Raw genomic sequence first — 22316 nt, 5'->3', positions numbered from 1 at the left:
CTCTGCGTCTTACTCTTTGTCTAGCTCTCTCTATCTCTATCGCTCAGTTTTTCTCAGTAAACATTACAGTAAACATCACAGAAGTTCCAAAAGATTAAAAATATTTCGAATGTCAATATGTATATATACAGTGTTGTAACGATGTGCAAATGGTTAAAGTACAAAAGGGAAAATAAATAAGAATAAATATGGGTTGTATATACAATAGTGTTTGTTCTTCACTGGTTGCCCTTTTCTTGTGGCAACAGTTCACAAATCTTGCTGCTGTGATGGCACACTGTGGTATTTCACCCAGTGAAACATCAAAATTGGGTTTGTTTTTAAATTCTTTGTGGATCTGTGTAATCTGAGGGAAATATGTGTCTTTAATATGGTCATACATTTGTCAGGAGGTTTGGAAGTGCAGCTCAGTTTCCACCTCATTTTGTGGGCAGTGTGCACACACAGCCTTTCTTCTGTTGAGAGCCAGGTCTGCCTACGATGGCCTTCATCAATAGCAAGGCTATGCTCACTGAGTCTGTACATAGTCAAAGCTTTCCTTAAGTTTGGGTCAGTCACAGTCGTCAGGTATTCTGCCACTGTGTACTCTGTTTAGAGCCAAATAGCATTCTAGTTTGCTCTGTTTTTTGTTAATTCTTTCCAATGTGTCAAGTAATTATCTTTTTGTTTTCTCATGATTTGGTTGGGTCTAATTGTGCTGTTGTCCTGGGGGTCTGTTTGTGTTTGTGAACAGAGCCCCAGGAACAGCTTGCTTAGGGGACTCTTCTCCAGGTTCATCTCTCTGTAGGTGATGGCTTTGTTATGGAAGGTTTGGGAATCGCTTCCTTATAGGTGGTTGTAGAATTTAACGTCTCTTTTCCTGATTTTGATAATTAGCGGGTATCGGCCTAATTCTGCTCTGCGTGCATTATTTGGTGTTTTACGTTGTACACTGAGGATATTTTTGCAGAAATCTTTCTCTCTCTGTCACTCTATCTCTCTATCTCTCTGTAATTATTCGATTTATTGCCTACCTCCTCATGCCTGCACACATTGTATATAGATTCTCTTTTTTTTCTACCATGTTATTGACTTGTTTATTGTTTACTCCATGTGTAACTCTGTGTTGTTGTCTGTTCACACTGCTATGCTTTATCTTGGCCAGGTCGCAGTTGCAAATGAGAACTTGTTCTCAACTAGCCTACCTGGTTAAATAAAGGTGAAAAAAAAAAGAAAAAAAAAACTGTATCTCTCTCTCTCACACACAAGTGGGCTGGGCTGGGATGCCTGTGTGCTCTGGGAGTTGGCCTGCCTGCTGACAGTGCTAGATGGCAGGATTAGGTTGTTTCTATCAGAGAGGCGTTTCTATGCACTGTGGTTCAGGTATGCCACATGTATTATGTATCTGCACTGCCTGGATGACGGAGGGGGGAGAGCAAAACGGTTCTGCCTGAGTGTCATCCCCAGGAGAGTGTGAGAGAGGCAGAAAGAGAGCAAGAAAGAAAGAAGGAAATAAATAGAGGCACCGTGGAGGTCTATTAAAACTCACAGCATGAGCCCTTTGTGACAACGGATCGAGTCCGTACTGCTGCTCCTTGCAGAGGAATTGGAAGAACCTCTGTCAGTAACATCCATATAAGGTGGCAGCATTTTATTTAGGTTAGAATGTAACAGAACAGACACTGTAGATTAGTCTTTCCTCTGCCCATTCCCACTTACTTCCATTTACCCCTCCCTCCCCTCCTCTCTCCACTAACTAGCTCTTCTCTGCAGAATATCTGTGTAGTCTTTGTGGTGTTTTCCTTGACCACTCCTCGTCCAGCTATGTGGTGACAGAACTGATGCAGAGTGACCTCCATAAGATCATCGTGTCACCTCAGCCCCTCAGCTCAGACCACGTCAAAGTGTTTCTCTATCAGATCCTCCGAGGTAAGACCTCTCCGACACGCTCACACACTCCCAGATCACATTACAAACATTAAAACAGGATTTTCTCACAAATATCAGTTTCAACCGTCATTGATATAAAACGGGGTGCAACCTTCGCATGAGAAACTGTTTGAAAACCGTTCAACTGGATCCTTCCTGGCATGTGTTTTTTTTGCAGGACTGAAGTACCTGCACTCAGCTGGCATCCTACATCGAGACATCAAACCTGGCAACCTCCTGGTCAACAGCAACTGTGTGCTTAAGGTTGCTCTACTGTTCTCTACTATCTAACATCTCCATCCTCCTGTGATGATGACATGTATTACTCAACTGAGATCTACAGTGTTATATTTATGAGGTCAAGCTGGGGTTGGATTCTGCTCTGTGGAAGTACAGTGTCTGACATACACACTCACACTCCTGACTCCTCCCCTCAGTAGCAGTCTGGCGTGGTGAGTCTCTGTAGGCTGTGTTACCGGGGGTCTGATGCCCCAGTGGGATTTCTACAGTACATGATGCTGGGCTCCTGGCGTATATCTTTATCCTGGGGCTTAGTAATGGAGGCCCTGCCTGGGTTTATGCTACCCTTAGCTCCCCCTCCTCCCCCCACAGACACTGGAGGGTTGTTAGTCCACGGGTGGGGTAGAGGGAAGAGAGAGAAAGGAAGGAGGGAGGGAGAGGGGAGAGAACAGAGTGATTCTGTGTGTTCTCTGGCTGACTCTGGAGAACAGATTGTCTCTAGCAGACATTTACTCATTTAGCTCCTAATTCTCATTTCCCAAACGGGAAACCCTCCCCACACATTCTGTGCTATTTTCAGTGGAACCCATCCCTACCTGCCTCTGTGATGCTCCCTGCCTGCCTGTGATTGTGTGCTATCTGCCCATGATATCACTGTGTATGCCATTATTTTAGAGCGAGGCACTCCTCGTTTAATTTCTGATGATGAACATAATGATGATGATGAACATCCCCTTCTAAAAATCTCCTCCCTCAGCAGCATCAGCTACTCAAGCAGTTTGATTCAGTTGTGTACAAGCAGTAATCGTCTGTAGTAACGTGACAAGGCCCGTAGCGGTGCGACACTAATGTGGCTCCCCTAATCTTTCACTTCCTGTCATTCTGTCCAGAATTTATATTTAGCTAACATAGCAAAAACAAGAAATGGAAAACAAAACTGCTGTTATTTAGCACGTAGCTGTCATAAGAGACCGAGGTGGAAGTGTGTCCCTGTAGTGACATCGTAAAAGAGGTTGATGATCAACTTCATTGAGTGTTTTCATTGGAAAATGTCATTAGTGACGCTTTTCTGATATACAGTGGCTTGCGAAAATACTCACCCCCCTTGACATTTTTTCTATTTTGTTGCCTTACTACCTGGAATTAAAATAGATTTTTGGGGGGGTTTGTATCATTTGGTTTACCTATACCTATGCCTATGACTTTGAAGATGCAAAATATTTTTTATTTTGAAACAAACAAGAAATAAGACAAAAAAACTGAAAACTTGAGCATGCATAACAATTCCACTCCCGAAGTCAATACTTTGTAGAGCCACCTTTTGCAGCAATTACAGCTGCAAGTCTCTTGGGGTATGTCTCTATAAGCTTGGCACATCTAGCCACTGGGATTTTTGCCCATTCTTCAAGGCAGAACTGCTCCAGCTCCTTCAAGTTGAATGGGTTCCGCTGGTTACAGCAATCTTTAAGTTATTCCACAGATTCTCATTTGGATTGAGGTCTGGGTCCATATGTTTGGGGAATCTCCCACATGCCTTTTGGCGAACACCAAACGTGTTAGCTTGTTTTTTTCTTTAAGCAATGGCTTTTTTCAGGCCACTCTTCCGTAAAGCCCAGCTCTTTGGAGTGTACAGCTTAAAGTGGTCCTATGGATCATCTTTAGTCTCTTTGTTGCCTCTCTGATTAATGCCCTCCTCACCTGGTCCTTGAGTTTTGGTGGGCGGCCTCTCTTGGCAGGTTTGTTGTGGTGCCATATTCTTTACATGTTTTAATAATGGATTTAATGGTGCTCCGTGGGATGTTCAAAGTTTCTGATATATGTTTATAACCCAACCCTGATCTGTACTTCTCCACAACTTTGTCCCTGACCTGTTTGGAGAGCTCTTTGGTCTTCATGGTGCCGCTTGCTTGGTGGTGCCCCTTGCTTAGTGGTGTTGCAGACTCTGGGGCCTTTCAGAACAGGTGTATATATACTGATATCATGTGACAGATCATGTGACACTTAGATTGCAAACAGGTGGACTCTATTTAACTAATTATGTGACTTCTGAAGGTAATTGGTTGCAACAGATCCTATTTAGGGGCCTCATAGCAGAGGGGATGAATACATATGCACGCACCCCTTTTCTTTTTATATAATTTTTTGAAACAAGTCATTTTTTTCATTTCACTTCACCGATTTGGACTATTTTGTGTATGTCCATTACATGAAATCTAAATAAATATCAATTTAAATTACAGGTTGTAATGCAACAAAATAGGAAAAACACCAAGGGGGATGAATACTTTGGCAAGGCACTGTAACTGCTCATCCCTTGAAGAGCTTGGGGGAAGTGAGATATGAGTCAACAAAGAATTTCGGAGCAGCGCGTTAGTCCTTTTATGAACGATCCAAATATTCCATTTTTTTGTGTCTTTAGAAGACAATGTTCTCATTCAGTTATTTAACAATTGACACTGGCCAATCACAGTAAGCTACCAAATAATAAATGGTGTATCTTGTAAGAAGCTGCATGCATCTAAACCTTAGGTTAGTTTGGGTTGGGAGGACTAGTCTATTTGTGTATTGGTATTGATGGATGTATTAATGTGAACATGTTCTCCCCCTTCATCCCTCTCCAGATCTGTGACTTTGGGCTGGCGCGGTTGGAGGAGCTGGACGAGTCTCGTCACATGACTCAGGAGGTGGTGACACAGTATTACCGTGCGCCAGAAATCCTCATGGGCAGCCACCATTACACCAACGCCATCGACATCTGGTCTGTAGGATGCATCTTTGCCGAGCTACTGGGCCGACGCATCCTGTTCCAGGCACAAAGTCCCATTCAACAGGTAACCAATACTGTAAACACTGTGGACATGTTGATCTGACATGGGATACTTGCTGATCTAGTATTCAGTGTAGAGCATTTCTGGGCTTACTTTATAAGAAAAAAATGTATTGGCTATCCTTGGTTGTGTTTGTTAGTCAGTAGACTTCACTGAGGTGTGTTTTTTCAGCTTGGTTTGAGCTTTCAGAGATAAAGTCTGTATTTGAAAACAGGACAGAGCTTCCTTGACCCCTTAATGTCCATGTCTCTCCAGACCTTGGGCTCTGGTACTGCCACATTTACCTCCCTTTCAGAGATGACATGTTGAGTTAGCTGGGAGGGAGGAATGCAGTCTTATGTCTCAGTACACACTACTCCCTTTCACTTCTGATATCGACACAAATAGCTCATGTCTAAAATGACTTGTTCACAGACACTGTATGTTCACAATGGACTGCAAAATTGCATTCTGGAGCAATAAGTCAATACACAGTATAGCTCCCTGGAGTCCTTAACTTGGCATGCCTCTCTCAACTCCCTCGCCTTTACTGCATATGTGCCATAGCGTGTGTGTGAGTGTGTGTGTGTGTGTGTGTGAGTGTGTGTGTGCGCGTGTGTGGGTTTGTGTGTTTGTTCGTGCATGCGTGTCTCAAGTACAGTAACATATGCTGCATGATGTTCTTCTGTGTGTGTTCTGTGTTGTAGCTGGATCTGATCACGGACCTACTGGGCACTCCCTCTCTGGAGGCCATGAGGACAGCGTGTGAGGGGGCCAGGGCCCACATCCTCAGAGGACCACACAAACAGGTAGGGACATGGATGAGCAGTGTGTGTACTCTGGTGCAGGACAAAACATTTGTCTCCTGAGCTAGGTTTTCATAAGTCCTACAAATCAATTATATTTTCGGTAATCATGGCTGCATGGGAATATGTCTCTGTGAACAGAATGAGATTTGTTTCCACACATGGTTACAGGAGTCAGACACATCAGTGATGAGTGGTCCTCTTGGACAGCAAGATGGTGTCTTAGTGTTGTTGATGTTGTTTGTTTCATTGACTTTTGAGCCATCTTAAGCCAGAAGGGATCCTACTTCCTGCCACCAGTGCGGTCCCAGAACACATCGTGCCATCGTGGGGGCAGGCAGGGGGGCTTGATGGTGGTCTGAATTTTTTTTATGACACTCGCAGAAATGCAGTGGTAGGAAATATACATTTGTGGTTAATCTTTTCATCACAAAACCGACTGATATTGACAACTACATTTCATTGGCAAGATTAGAAAATGTAGGCATTACATGCCAGCAACACACGCTGACACCACACATCCAAGTATTTTTTATTTATTATTATTTATTTTTCAAAAAGGCTTTACGGCGAAAGCACACCATGCGATTATCTGAGGACAGTGCCCCGCACACAAAAGCATTACATACATTTTCCAACCAAGCAGAGGCGTCACGAAAGTCAGAAATAGCGATAAAATAAATCACTTACCTTTGAAGTTCTTCATCTGGTTGCAATCACAAGGGTCCCAGCTACATAACAAATGGTCCTTTTGTTCGATAAAGTCCTTCTTTATATCCCAAAAAAGTGTTTAATTGGCGCGCTAAACTCAGTAATCCACCAGTTTCCCTCGTTGCATACAAATGAAGCCCGTAAATTACCAATAAACTTCTTCCAAACATATAAACAACGTTCCTAATCAATCCTCAGGTACCCTAATATGTAAATAAACGATAAAATTTAAGACGGAGAATACCGGAGACCATTACTGGAGATAAATAACGATGTACGCCCACTCACCGGAACGCGCAACAAACACTACAGCCAAAATGGGAGCCACTTACTAAAACTACAAATTCTAGCTCATTTTTAAAAAAAAACAAGCCTGAAACTCTTTCTAAAGACTACTGACATCTAGTGGAAGCCCTAGGAACTGCAATCTGGGAGGTCTTCCTTTTATATTCCCATTGACAGCCATAGTAATCAAGGGTGAGCTGAATTTTTTTTTTCTGGATGGATTGTCCTCGGGTTTTCGCCTGCCATATCAGTTCTGTTATACTCACAAACATTATTTTAACAGTTTTGGAAACTTTAGAATGTTTTCTATCCAATACTACCACTCATATGCATATCCTAGCTTCTGGGCCTGAGTTACAGGCAGTTTACTTTGGGCAAATTCTTTATTTTCAATGACGGCCTAGGAACAGTGAGTTAACTACCTTGTTCAGGGGCAGCACTACAGATTTTTAAGGATTCGATCTAGCAACCTTTCGGTTACTAGTCCAATGCTCTAACCACTAGGCTACCTGCCGCCCACTTGTATATCCAGTATATCTGACCAAATTATGAAAGACAATTATTGTAATTTTGAATTCTGTAAATTGAGTGTGGAATAGGTGAATAATGATTGTTGTTTATCAACAATGACAAGCCACCGGGGTCTGACAACTTGGATAGAAAATTACTGAGGATAATAGCAGACAATATTACCACTCTTATTTGCCATATTTTAAATTTAAGCCTACTAGAAAGTGTGTGCCCTCAAGCCTGGAAGAAAGCAAAAGTAATTCCGCGACTTAAGAATAGTAAAGCCCCCTTTACTGGCTCAAATAGCCGACCAATTGGCCTGTTACCAACCCTTAGTAAACTTTTGGGAAAAATTGTGTTTGACCAGACACAATGCTATTTTACAGGAAACAAATTGACAACAGACTTCCAGCACGCTTATAGGGAAGGACATTCAACAAGCACAGCACTTACACAAATTACTGATGATTGGCTGACAGAAATTGATAATAAAAAGATTGTAGGGGCTGTTTTGTTAGACTTCCGTGCGGCTTTTGATATTATCAATCATAGTCTTCTGCTGGAAAAACATATGTGTTATTGCTTTACACCCCTTGCTATATTGTGGATAAAGAGTTACCTGTCTAACAGAACACGGAGTGTTCTTTATTGAAAGCCTCTCCAACACAATCCAGGTAGAATCAGGAATACCCCAGGGCAGCTGTCTAGGCCACTTACTTTTTTCAATCTTTACTAAAGACATGCCACTGTGTCTATGTATGTGGATGACTCAACACTATACACGTCAGCTACTACAGAGACTGAAATGACTGCAACACTTAAAGAGCTGCAGTTAGTTTCAGAGTGGGTGGCAGGGAATAAGTTAGTCCTAGGTATTTCTAAAACTAAAAGCCTTGTATTTGGGACAAATCACTCAAAAAAACCTAAACCTCAACTAAATCTTGTAATGAATAATGTGGACATTGAGCAAGTTGAGGTGACTAAACTGCTTGGAGTAACCCTGGATTGTAAACTGTCATGGTCAAAACATATTGATACAACAGAAGCTAAGATGGGGAGAAGTCTGTCCATAATAAAGCATTACTATAAAAATCAAACTTTCATGAAATCACACATGAAAGACACCAAATTAAAGCTACACTTGTTGTGAATCCAGCCAACATGTCTGATTTCAAAAAGGATTTACGGCGAAAGCACACCAAACGATTATGTTAGGTCAGTAGATAGCCACAGAAAACACAGCCATTTTTCCAGCCAAAGAGAGGAGTAACAAAAAGCAGAAATAGAGATAAAATGAATCACTAATGATCTTCATCAGATGACACTCATAGGACTTCATGTTACACAATACATGTATGTTTTGTTCGGTAAAGTTCATATTTATATCCAAAAATCTGAGTTTAGGCGGGACGCTACTGTCTCACTTGGCAAAAAGCCAGAGAAAATGCAGAGCGCCAAATTCAAATTAATTACTATGAAAATTACTATAAAAATCAAACTTTCATTAACTCACACATGAAAGTTAACAAATTAAAGCTACACTGGTTTTGAATCCAGCCAACATGTCAGAATTCAAATAGGCTTTTCGGCGAAAGCAAACAATGCTATTATCTGAGGATAGCACCATTGTAAACAAAGAGAGAGAGGCATATTTCAACCCTGCAGGCGCGACACAAAATGCAGAAATAAAAATATAATTCATGCCTTACCTTTGACGAGCTTCTGTTGTTGGCACTCTAATATGTCCCATAAACATCACAAATGGTCCTTTTGTTTGATTAATTCCGTCGATATATATCCAAAATGTCCATTTATTTGGCGCGTTTGATCCAGAAAAACACCGCTTCCAAATTGCTCAAACGTGACTAAAAAATATCTCAAAGGTTACCTGTAAACTTTGCCAAAAAATGTCAAACTACTTTTGTAATACAACTTTAGGTATTTTTTTACGTTAATAATCAATAAAATTGAAGACGGGATGATCTGTGTTCAATACAGGATTAAAAACAACTGTAGCCAGCGTTCTGCTCACGCGCTTCTATCTAACAGGACACTTAATGTGACTCTCATTCAAGATGGCCGTGTTTCTTCATTACACAAAGGAATAACCTCAACCAATTTCTCAAGACTGTTGACATCCAGTGGAAGTGGTAGGAACTGCAAGCAGGTCGATTAGAAATCTGGTTTCCCAATGAAAACTCACTGAAAAGAGAGTGACCTCAAAAAAAAAAAATCTGAATGGTTTGTCCTCGGGGTTTCGCCTGCTAAATAAGTTCTGTTATACTCACAGGCCTGATTCTTACAGTTTTAGAAACTTCAGAGATTTCTCTATCCAAATCTACTAACAATACGCATATCTTATCTTCAGGGGATGAGTAGCTGGCAGTTGAATTTGGGTATGCTTTTCATCCAAACGTGAAAATGCTGCCCCCTATCCTAGAGAAGTTAACAGCACTATCAAGGCAGGTCCTACAGGCCTAGTTTTGTCACACCTGGATTACTGTTCAGTCGTGTGGTCAGGTACCCACAAAAAGGGTCTTAGGTAAATTGCAATTAGCTCAGAACAAGGAAGCACGGCTGGCCCTTGGATATAAACAGAGAGCTAACATTAAGAATATGCATGTCAATCTCTCCTAGCTCAAAGTGAAGGAGAGATTGACTTCATCACTACTTGTATTTGTGAGAGGTATTGACATGTTGAATGCCCCGAGCTGTCTGTTTGAACGACTAGCACACAGCTCGGACACCCATGCATACCCCACAAGAAATGCCACCAGAGGTCTCTTCACAGTCCCCAAGTCCAGAACAGACTTTGGGAGGCGCACATTACTACATAGAGCCATGACTACATCAAGTAACTACCACATCAAGTAACTGATGCAAGCAGTAAAATTAGATTTAAAAAACACCTTATGGAACAGCGAGGACTGTGAAGCAACACAAACATAGGTACAGACACATGCATACACACACACAATAACATACGCACTACACACACGTACACATGGATTTTGTATTGTAGATATGCGGTAGGGGTGGAGTAGGAGCCTGAAGGTACACAGTGTGAATGTATTGTAATGTTTTTTAAATTTTATAACTGCATTAATTTTGCTGGAACCCAGGAAGAGTAGCTGCTACATTGACAGCAGCTAATGGAGATCCATAATAAATACAAATACAAATCTTACATCCCCAATCCCTCCAACAATGCTGGTCCTCTACCTGCAGGGTGGTTGTTCATCTTACACCCCCAACCCCTCCAACCGTGCTGGTCCTCTACCTGCAGGGTGGTTGTTCATCTTACACCCCTCTCCCATTCCAACCATGCTGGTCCTCTACCTGCAGGGTGGCTGTTCATCTTACACCCCCCCCTCCCCCCTCCCCTGCAACCATGCTGGTCCTCTACCTGCAGGGTGGTTGTTCATCTTACACCCCCTCCCCTCCAACCGTGCTGGTCCTCTACCTGCAGGGTGGTTGTTCATCTTACACCCCCCCCCCCCCCCCCTCCCCTCCAACCGTGCTGGTCCTCTACCTACAGGGTGGTTGTTCATCTTACACCCCTTCCCCTCCAACCGTGCTGGTCCTCTACCTGCAGGGTGGCTGTTCATCTTACACCCCCCCCCCCCTCCCCTCCAACCGTGCTGGTCCTCTACCTGCAGGGTGGTTGTTCATCTTACACCCCCTCCCCTCCAACCGTGCTGGTCCTCTACCTGCAGGGTGGTTGTTCATCTTACACCCCCTCCCCCCCTCCCCTCCAACCGTGCTGGTCCTCTACCTGCAGGGTGGTTGTTCATCTTACACCCCCCCTCCAACCGTGCTGGTCCTCTACCTGCAGGGTGGTTGTTCATCTTACACCCCCTCCCCTCCAACCGTGCTGGTCCTCTACCTGCAGGGTGGCTGTTCATCTTACACCCCTCCCCTCCAACCGTGCTGGTCCTCTTCCTGCAGGGTGGTTGTTCATCTTACACCCCTCTCCCATTCCAACCATGCTGGTCCTCTACCTGCAGGGTGGCTGTTCATCTTACACCCCCCCCTCCAACCGTGCTGGTCTTCTACCTGCAGGGTGGTTGTTCATCTTACACCCCCTCCCCTCCAACAATGCTGGTCCTCTACCTGCAGGGTGGCTGTTCATCTTACACCCCCAACCCCTCCCCTCCAACCGTGCTGGTCCTCTACCTGCAGGGTGGCTGTTCATCTTACACCCCTCTCCCCTCCAACCATGCTGGTCCTCTACCTGCAGGGTGGCTGTTCATCTTACACCCCCCCCCCCCCCCTCTCCCCTCCAACCATTAGCGCTGGGAATTGCCAGAGCCCTCACTACCACCAATGCTCTACCTGCAGGGTGGCTATTCATTGACCAATTGCATCTATCTATGGATGGGTATTCACACGTTGACCACATTCAGTACATACAATCTCTTCAAATGACCTGATTTTAGCTGTTCCTTCAGATGCAAGTTCAAAGGTTACAAGATGCAGCCAGAGGTTAACACACACTTGGAAGTTATTTGGAGGGTTGAGGGAGCTGCTTATTCATGTGAGAGGACAATGTCTTTGTGAAGGTGGGGAGAATGAAGCATCACAGAGAGCCCCTGCCCTCCTATCACCCCCCTTTCATTTCCCTCTGGGAGGGGGTGAAGAACCTGCGAGAGGAGGATAAGAGGGAGGTTAGGGCGCAGGAGAGAGGAGAGGGTGAGAGGAGAGCTTGACCAAAGAAGGGGTTCATTTTTACACAATGGGGGTCTGGGGTGTTGGAGCTTGGGACGGAAGGAGGGAGAAAAGATAGGAGGGAAACATGGAGAGAGGAGGAGGGCAGGCAGACCGAGTGCAGCTTTTAAAGACAAGGTTTTCATGGACCTCAGTACATCTGCTTATTCTCACAAACGGCGAGAACGTCCACAGAGGAGTACAGGCACTTGGGCTGCTTCTCACTAACTTAATGTAGCTTCCTCTTCTCTCCTCTCCTTCTCACTAACCCAAGTATTCCCAAACTGGGGGATATGCACAATGCCATCAGGGCTACGCCAAATAAAAATGTGATTCATTTTATTATTTATTTATTTTTTACATTTTATTTTCTTTACATTTTCAAACCTTCCATTTATTTTTTCCAATGGGGCTATACATTTGGGTGAGTTTTTTTTCTTTCCTGAGTAGCCTCGTTTCACTGCCAAAAATCTAATTAAGCCATCTAGTGTTCAGCGAAATAACAACACAATGTCAAATACAGGTAGCCTAGTCAAATAATTAACATCCAATCACATTAACCGTTACTCTCTCGCGGGAATTCCACTAACGGTTTGTATGTAGCCAAACATAGCTTCTGCTCATGTTGGTATCTGTACTGATGGCGCAAAAGCAATGACAGGTAGACATAGTGGAGTGGTAACGCGCGTGCAAGCAGTTGCTCCCGGTACACTGCAGCATCCATCGAGAGGCTCTTGCTGCCAAGGGAATGCCTAACAGACAAGCTTAAAGTTTTAATTACTGACCATAATTTTAATGAATTATCTGAATCTAGGATTACAGGGACTCTCCGCAACTATATTCAATGTGTGGGACAAAATTGAGGCTATGATTAAGAAGTCAAATCAAATCAAATTTTATTTGTCACATACACATGGTTAGCAGATGTTAATGCGAGTGTAGCGAAATGCTTGTGCTTATGGTTCCGACAATGCAACGAGTAATCTAACCTATCAATTCCACAACTACTACCTTATACACACAAGTGTAAAGGGATAAAGAATATGTACATAAAGATATATGAATGGTGGTACAATATAATTGATGTAGGCCGTCTCGTTGTTGTTGGTAATCAAGCCTACCACTGTAGTGTCGTCCGCAAACTTGATGATTGAGTTGGAGGCGTGCATGGCCACGCAGTCGTGGGTGAACAGGGAGTACAGGAGAGGGCTCAGAACGCACCCTTGTGGGGCCCCAGTGTTGAGGATCAGCGGGGTGGAGATGTTGTTACCTACGCTCACCACCTGGGGGCGGCCCGTCAGGAAGTCCAGTACCCAGTTGCACAGGGCGGGGTTGAGACCCAGGGTCTCGTATAGGTATTCCTCTTGTCCAGATGGGTTAGGGCAGTGTGCAGTGTGGTTGCGATTGCGTCGTCTGTGGACCTATTGGGGCGGTAAGCAAATTGGAGTGGGTCTAGGGTGTCAGGTAGTGTGGAGGTGATATGGTCCTTGACTAGTCTCTCAAAGCACTTCATGATGACGGAAGTGAGTGCTACGAGGCGGTAGTCGTTTAGCTCAGTTACCTTAGCTTTCTTGGGAACAGGAACAATGGTGGCCCTCTTGAAGCATGTGGGAACAGCAGACTGGGATAAGGATTGATTGAATATGTCTGTAAACACACCAGCCAGCTGGTCTGCGCATGCTCTGAGGACGCGGCTGGGGATGCCGTCTGGGTCTGCAGCCTTGCGAGGGTTAACACGTTTAAATGTTTTACTCACGTCGGCTGCAGTGAAGGAGAGTCCCCAGGTTTTGGTAGCGGGCTGTGTCAGTGGCACTGTATTGTCCTCAAAGCGAGCAAAGAAGTTATTTAGTCTGTCTGGGAGCAAGACATCCTGGTCCGCGACGGGGCTGGTTTTCTTTTTGTAGTCCGTGATTGACTGTACACCCTGCCACATACCTCTTGTGTCTGAGCCGTTGATTTGCAACTCTACTTTGTCTCTATACTGACGCTTAGCTTGTTTGATTGCCTTGCGGAGGGAATAGCTACACTGTTTGTATTTTGGTCATGTTTCCGGTCACCTTGCCCTGGTTAAAAGCAGTGGTTCGCGCTTTCAGTTTCGCGCGAATGCTGCCATCAATCCACGGTTTCTGGTTTGGGAATGTTTTAATAGTTGCTGTGGGTACGACACCGCCGATGCACTTCCCAATGAACTCGCTCACCGAATCAGCGTATTCGTCAATGTTGTTGTTGGACGCAATGCGGAACATATCCCAATCCACGTGATCGAAGCAGTCTTGAAGCGTGGAATCAGATTGGTCGGACCAGCGTTGAACAGACCTGAGCGCGGGAGCTTCTTGTTTTAGTTTCTGTCTGTAGGCTGGAAGCAACAAAATGGAGTCGTGGTCAGCTTTTCCGAAAGGAGGGCGGGGGAGGGCCTTATATGCGTCGCGGAAGTTAGAATAACAATGATCCAGGGTTTTACCAGCCCTGGTTGCGCAATCGATATGCTGATAGAATTTAGGGAGTCTTGTTTTCAGATTTGCCTTGTTAAATCCCCAGCTACAATGAATGCAGCCTCAGGATATGTTGTTTCCAGTTTGGAGCTCTTCTCTGTCTGCATTAACAACGACAACACACAGGTCTTTCCATCACTGTATGATTTTAGTGAGCAAATTAACTCAAGTTTACGGACAATGTCAAATGTGATATAGCAAAGCACCTGAGTGAGTTGAGTGCGCAATTACGGAGGTACTTTCCCGAAACGGATGACACAAACAACTGGATTCGTTATCCCTGTCATGCCCTGCCTCCAGTCCACTTACCGATATCTGAACAAGAGAGCCTCACCGAAATTGCAACCAACGGTTCTGTGAAAATTTAATTTAATCAGAAGCCACTGCCTGCTTTCTGGATTGGGCTGCGCTCAGAGTATCCTGCCTTGGCAAATCGCGCTGTTAAGACACCCTTTGCAACCACGTACCAATGTGAGAGTTGATTCTTGGCCCTCACTAGCATGAAAACTAAATACAGGCACAGACTGTGTGTGGAAAATGATTTAAGACTGAGACTCTCTCCAATACAACCCAACATTGCAGAGTTATGTGCATCCTTTCAAGCACACCCTTCTCATTAACCTGTGGTGAGTTATTCACTATTTACGTTGAACAAATAAGGTTTTAAATGTAAGATGGTTAAATAAAGAGCAAAATTATTGATTATTATTATATTATTATTTGTGGCCTGGTCCTATAAGAGCTCTTTGTTATTTCCCACGAGCCGGGTTGTGACAAAAACACTCATTGTTATGTTTAATATATATATTGTATAGTGTGTGTGTGGCAGGCTTACAATGATGGCTAAAACAACATTTGAGAGTGCGCTGACCCTGGTGCTAGAGGTTGGAGGTTGAATATTTGAAGGGGTACGGGACTATAAAAGCCACTGCACTACTCTAATGTAGCTTCCTCTCCTCTCCTTGTCACTACTCTAATGTAGCTTCCTCTCCTCTCCTTGTCACTACTTTAATGTAGCTTCCTCTCCTTGTCACTACTCTAATGTAGCTTCCTCTCCTCTCCTTGACACTACTCTAATGTAGCTTCCTCTCCTCTCCTTGTCACTACTTTAATGTAGCTTCCTCTCCTTGTCACTACTCTAATGTAGCTTCCTCTCCTTGTCACTACTCTAATGTAGCTTCCTCTCCTCTCCTTGTCACTACTCTAATGTAGATTCCTCTCCTCTCCTTGTCACTACTCTAATGTAGCTTCCTCTCCTCTCCTTGTCACTACTCTAATGTAGATTCCTCTCCTCTCCTTGACACTACTCTAATGTAGATTCCTGTCCTCTCCTTGTCACTACTCTAATGTAGCTTCCTCTCCTCTCCTTGTCACTACTCGAATGTAGCTTCCTCTCCTCTCCTTGTCACTACTCTAATGTAGCTTCCTCTCCTTGTCACTACTCTAATGTAGCTTCCTCTTCTCTCCTTGTCACTACTCTAATGTAGCTTCCTCTCCTTGTCACTACTCTAATGTAGCTTCCGCTCCTCTCCTTGTCACTACTCTAATGTAGCTTCCTCTCCTTGACACTACTCTAATGTAGCTTCCTCTCCTCTCCTTGACACTACTCTAATGTAGCTTCCTCTCCTCTCCTTGACACTACTCTAATGTAGCTTCCTCTCCTTGTCACTACTCTAATGTAGCTTCCTCTCCTCTGTTTGTCACTACTCTAATGTAGCTTCCTCTCCTCTCCTTGACACTACTCTAATGTAGCTTCCTCTCCTTGTCACTACTCTAATGTAGCTTCCTCTCCTTGTCACTACTCTAATGTAGCCTCCTCTCCTTGTCACTACTCTAATGTAGCTTCCTCTCCTTGACACTACTCTAATGTAGCTTCCTCTCCTCTCCTTGTCACTACTCTAATGTAGCTTCCTCTCCTCTCCTTGACACTACTCTAATGTAGCTTCCTCTCCTTGACACTATTCTAATGTAGCTTCCTCTCCTCTCCTTGACACTACTCTAATGTAGCTTCCTCTCCTTGACACTATTTTAATGTAGCTTCCTCTCCTCTCCTTGTCACTACTCTAATGTAGCTTCCTCTCCTTGTCACTACTCTAATGTAGCTTCCTCTCCTCTCCTTGTCACTACTCGAATGTAGCTTCCTCTCCTTGACACTACTCTAATGTAGCTTCCTCTCCTTGACACTATTCTAATGTAGCTTTTTCTCCTCTCCTTGTCACTACTCTAATGTAGCTTCCTCTCCTTGTCACTACTCTAATGTAGCTTCCTCACATCTCCTTGTCACTACTTTAATGTAGCTTCCTCTCCTTGACACTACTCTAATGTAGCTTTCTCTCCTCTCCTTGTCACTACTCTAATGTAGCTTCCTCTCCTCTGTTTGTCACTACTCTAATGTAGCTTCCTCTCCTCTCCTTCACACTACTCTAATGTAGCTTCCTCTCCTTGACACTATTCTAATGTAGCTTCCTCTCCTGTCCTTGACACTACTCTAATGTAGCTTCCTCTCCTTGACACTACTATAATGTAGCTTCCTCTCCTTGTCACTACTCTAATATAGCTTCCTCTCCTCTCCTTGTCACTACTCTAATGTAGCTTCCTCTCCTTGACACTACTCTAATGTAGCTTCCTCTCCTTGACACTATTCTAATGTAGCTTCCTCTCCTCTCCTTGTCACTACTCTAATATAGCTTCCTCTCCTCTCCTTGTCACTACTCTAATGTAGCTTCCTCTCCTTGACACTACTCTAATGTAGCTTCCTCTCCTTGTCACTACTCTAATGTAGCTTCCTCTCCTCTCCTTGACACTACTCTAATGTAGCTTCCTCTCCTCTCCTTGTCACTACTCTAATGTAGCTTCCTCTCCTTGTCACTACTCTAATGTAGCTTCCTCTCCGCTCCTTGTCACTACTCTAATGTAGCTTCCTCTCCTCTCCTTGACACTACTCTAATGTAGCTTCCTCTCCTTGACACTATTCTAATGTAGCTTCCTCTCCTCTCCTTGACACTACTCTAATGTAGCTTCCTCTCCTTGACACTACTCTAATGTAGCTTCCTCTCCTTGTCACTACTCTAATATAGCTTCCTCTCCTCTCCTTGTCACTACTCTAATGTAGCTTCCTCTCCTTGACACTACTCTAATGTAGCTTCCTCTCCTTGACACTATTCTAATGTAGCTTCCTCTCCTCTCCTTGACACTACTCTAATGTAGCTTCCTCGCCGCTCCTTGTCACTACTCTAATGTAGCTTCCTCTCCTCTCCTTGACACTACTCTAATGTAGCTTCTTCTCCTCTCCTTGTCACTACTCTAATGTAGCTTCCTGTCCTCTCCTTGTCACTACTCTAATGTAGCTTCCTCTCCGCTCCTTGTCACTACTCTAATGTAGCTTCCTCTCCTCTCCTTGACACTACTCTAATGTAGCTTCCTCTCCTCTCCTTGTCACTACTCTAATGTAGCTTCCTCTCCTCCTTGTCACTACTCTAATGTAGCTTCCTCTCCTTGACACTACTCTAATGTAGCTTCCTCTCCTCTCCTTGTCACTACTCTAATGTAGCTTCCTCTCCTCTCCTTGACACTACTCTAATGTAGCTTCCTCTCCTTGACACTACTCTAATGTAGCTTCCTCTCCTTGACACAACTCTAATGTAGCTTCCTCTCCTCTCCTTGACACTACTCTAATGTAGCTTCCTGTCCTCTCCTTCTGTCACGTTCCTGACCTGTTTTCTGTTGTTTGGTATGTGTTTAATTGGTCAGGGCGTGAGTTGGGGTGGGTAGTCTATGTTATGTGTTTTCTATGTTGGGTTAATGGGTTGCCTGGTATGGCTCTCAATTAGAGGCAGGTGTTTGACGTTTCCTCTGATTGAGAGCCATATTAAGGTAGGTTGTTCTCACTGTTTGTTTGTGGGTGATTGTTCCTGTGTCAGTGTATACCACATGGGACTGTTTCGTTTGTTCGTTCGTTTTAGGTAGTCTGTTCCTGTTCGTGCGTTCTTCGTCTATATGTAAATAAATTCAGTATGTATTCATCACCCGCTGCGCCTTGGTCCGTTCATGCACCACAAGACGAACGTTACAGAATCACCCACCAACAAAGGATCAAGCAGCGGTGTAACGGGAGAGAGAGACAGCGCACGAAGGAGGAATGGACATGGGAGGATGTTTTGGACGGTAAGGGTTGCTACACATGGGAGGAGATCCTGGCTGGAAAGGATCGCCTCCCATGGGAACAGCTGGAGGCAGCTCGGAGAGCGGAGGAGACCGGAGAGAGGAACCGGCGTTATGAGGGGACGCGTCTAGCACGGAAGCCCGAGAGGCTCACCCAAAAATGTCTTGGGGGGGGGGCTAAAGGGTAGTGTGGCGAGGGCAGGTAGGAAACCTGCGCCCACTTCCCATGCTTACCGTGGAGAGCGGGAGTACGGGCAGACACCGTGTTACGCAGTAGAGCGCATGGTGTCTCCTGTACGTGTTCATAGCCCGGTGCGGGTTATTCCACCTCCCCGCACTAGCCGGGCTAGATTGAGCCAAGTGCCATGAAGCCGGCTCTACATATCTGGCCTCCAGTACGTCTCCTCGGGCCGGTGTACATGGCACCAGCCTTACGCATGGTGTCCCCGGTTCGCCAACACAGCCCAGTGCGGGTTATTCCACCTCCCCACACTGGACGGGCTACGGGGAGCATGCAACCAGGTAAGGTTGGGCAGGCTCAGTGCTCAAGGGAGCCAGTACGCCTGCACGGTCCGGTATATCCGGCGCCACCTTCCCGCCCCAGCCCAGTACCACCAGTGCCTACACCACGCACCAGGCTTCCAGTGCGTCTCCAGAGCCCTGTTCCTCCTCCACGCACTCTCCCTGTGGTGCGTGTCTCCAGCCCAGTACCACCAGTTCCGGCACCACGCACCAAGCCTCCTGTGCGTCTCCAGAGCCCTGTACGCACTGTTCCTGCTCCCCGCACTCGCCCTGAGGTGCGTGCCCTCAGCCCGGTACCTCCAGTTCCGGTACCACGCACCAGGCCTATAGTGCGCATCGAGAGTCCAGTGTGCCCTGTTCCTGCTCCATGCACTAGCCTTGAGGTGCGTGTCTCCAGGCCGGTACCACCAGTTCCGGCACCACGCACCAGGCCTACTGTGCGCCTCAGCAGGTCAGAGTCGGCTGTCTGCCCAACGCCGCCTGCACTGCTCGTCTGCCCAGCGCCGTCTGAGCCATCTGTCTGCCCAGCGCCGTCTGAGCCATCCGTCTGCCCAGCGCCGTCTGAGCCATCCGTCTGCCCAGCGCCGTCTGAGCCATCCGTCTGTCCAGCGCCTTCTGAGCCATCCGTCTGCCCAGCGCCTTCTGAGCCATCCGTCTGCCCAGCGCCTTCTGAGCCATCCGTCTGCCCAGCGCCTTCTGAGCCATCCGTCTGCCACGAGCCATTAGAGCCGCCCGTCTGTCCCGAGCCATTAGAGCCGTCTGTCAGTCAGGAGCCGCTAGAGCCGTCCGTCAGTCAGGAGCTGCCAGAGCCGCCAGCCAGTCAGGAGCTGCCAGAGCCGCCAGCCAGTCAGGAGCTGCCAGAGCCGCCAGCCAGTCAGGAGCTGCCAGAGCCGCCAGCCAGTCAGGAGCTGCCAGAGCCGCCAGCCAGTCAGGAGCTGCCAGAGCCGCCAGCCAGTCAGGAGCTGCCAGAGCCGCCAGCCAGTCAGGAGCTGCCAGAGCTGCCCTCCAGTCATGAGCTGCCCTACAGTCATGAGCTGCCCTCCAGTCATGAGCTGCCCTCCAGTCATGAGCTGCCCTCCAGTCATGAGCTGCCCTACAGTCATGAGCTGCCCTCCAGTCATGAGCTGCCCTCCAGTCATGAGCTGCCCTTCAGTCATGAGCTGCCCTCCAGTCATGAGCTGCCCTCCAGTCATGAGCTGCCCTCCAGTCATGAGCTGCCCTCCAGTCATGAGCTGCCCTCCAGTCATGAGCTGCCACCCAGTCCGGAGCTGCCACCCAGTCCGGAGCTGCCACCCAGTCCGGAGCTGCCACCCAGTCCGGAGCTGCCACTCAGTCCGGAGCTGCCATTAGTCCAGAGTTGTCCCTCTGTCCTAAGCTACCTCTCTGTCCTGAGCTACCTCTCTGTCCTGAGCTACCTCTCTGTCCTGAGCTACCTCTCTGTCCTTAGCTACCTCTCTGTCCTGAGCTACCTCTCTGGCCTGAGCTACCTCTCTGGCCTGAGCTACCTCTCGTTCCTGAGTTGTCTCCTCTATGTAGGAGGGGCCTTAGTTAAGGTTCCTGGACCATGGTCGGGGGCGAGGGTCGCCACTCAAAGGACGCTAAGGAGGGGGACAAAGACAGTGGTGGAGTGGTGTCCTCGTCCACCGCCGGAGCCGCCACCGCGGACAGATGCCCACCCAGACCCTCCCCTTGAGTTTTAGGGGTGCGCCCGGAGTTCGCACCTTGAGGGGGGGGTTCTGTCACGTTCCTGACCTGTTTTCTGTTGTTTGGTATGTGTTTAATTGGTCAGGGCGTGAGTTGGGGTGGGTAGTCTATGTTATGTGTTTTCTATGTTGGGTTAATGGGTTGCCTGGTATGGCTCTCAATTAGAGGCAGGTGTTTGACGTTTCCTCTGATTGAGAGCCATATTAAGGTAGGTTGTTCTCACTGTTTGTTTGTGGGTGATTGTTCCTGTGTCAGTGTATACCACATGGGACTGTTTCGTTTGTTCGTTCGTTTTAGGTAGTCTGTTCCTGTTCGTGCGTTCTTCGTCTATATGTAAGTTCATTTTGTTTCAAGTCTGTTGACTTCGTTTATTGTTTTGTAGTTTGTTCTAGTGTTCGTTAGTGTTTTCGTCTTGTTGTAAATAAATTCAGTATGTATTCATCACCCGCTGCGCCTTGGTCCGTTCATGCACCACAAGACGAACGTTACACCTTCTCACTACTCTAATGGAGCTTCCTCTCCTTCTCACTACTCTAATGGAGCTTCCTCTCCTGTCCTCAACTGATCTCTTTCATCTGTACTGGTGTGAGAGAACAGGACAGGCAAGAGCAAATTCCAGGTAGTTATCCACCATATCACTTTAGAGCAAGCTGTAGATGAGGGAGAGAGGAAACGAGAAGAGGACACCACTTCAGAGTCCTGTGATGCACCCTGACTCATCCAGGAAAAGACGGCAATAACTGGTCCAGCCATATGAGATGTATAGTGAACTTGAATGAATGCGGACCTTAGATTCTTTACTAATGATTGTTCTCGTATAATCTAATAAAATAACCATGTTTTGAGGGGAAAATAGAACACATCAGGGTGCTGGTTCTCTCGGTGCTTTCTAAATAGATCTATGTGAGAATGGCTAGTGAAATGAAAACCATTGGTCTCTACTGTAGGCAGCGTTAGGAAACTAGCCCCCACCTACCCTGCTATGGAGGCTTAGGCAGGTCAATACCCCAAGCCAAATGAGTTTAGAAATCAGAGAATGGCTTGAAAGCTGCTAAGCACCCCCTCTCTCCACACGTATGCATCACTCCCTATCTTTCACTCTCTCTCTCTCACACGCACGCACGCACACCTCAACCACTTTGCTCTACCCTCGAACCACGGCGAAGCTAAGTGCAGCCTTTTCTGCTGAAACAGGAAGCCTCACTACCAATCTGTTGTCACCTGAGCTGTCTGTCTGGGTAGAGTAGTTACCAGAGGCTGCTACTCGCACGCTTCACTATGCTGCTGGAGCACACATCACTTAGCCTCCACACACACACACACACACGCACACACGCACACACACACACACACACACACACACACACACACACACACACACACACACACACACACACACACACACACACACACACACACACACACACACACACACACTCCAAATAAACCTGCCTACCCCTTTC

The 22316-nt window shown here is 46.1% G+C and overlaps 1 protein-coding gene across 1 annotated transcript in view; it reads left to right on the top strand.

The window, feature by feature from the left end:
• The window catches only part of LOC120018106 (serine/threonine-protein kinase NLK-like), a 135927-nt gene that overhangs the window by 97372 nt on the left and 16239 nt on the right, over window positions 1-22316 (top strand). The window contains exons 4-7 of the mRNA XM_038961100.1: window positions 1802-1908; window positions 2087-2172; window positions 4770-4979; window positions 5663-5764. Of these exons, the coding sequence (XP_038817028.1) occupies window positions 1802-1908; window positions 2087-2172; window positions 4770-4979; window positions 5663-5764 (505 nt within the window). The remainder of the gene's footprint in view (window positions 1-1801; window positions 1909-2086; window positions 2173-4769; window positions 4980-5662; window positions 5765-22316) is intronic.

Source organism: Salvelinus namaycush, chromosome 23, assembly GCF_016432855.1.
Source record: "Salvelinus namaycush isolate Seneca chromosome 23, SaNama_1.0, whole genome shotgun sequence".
In the NCBI taxonomy this organism is placed as follows: domain Eukaryota; kingdom Metazoa; phylum Chordata; class Actinopteri; order Salmoniformes; family Salmonidae; genus Salvelinus; species Salvelinus namaycush.
This window is presented reverse-complemented; position numbering and strand designations above follow the sequence as displayed.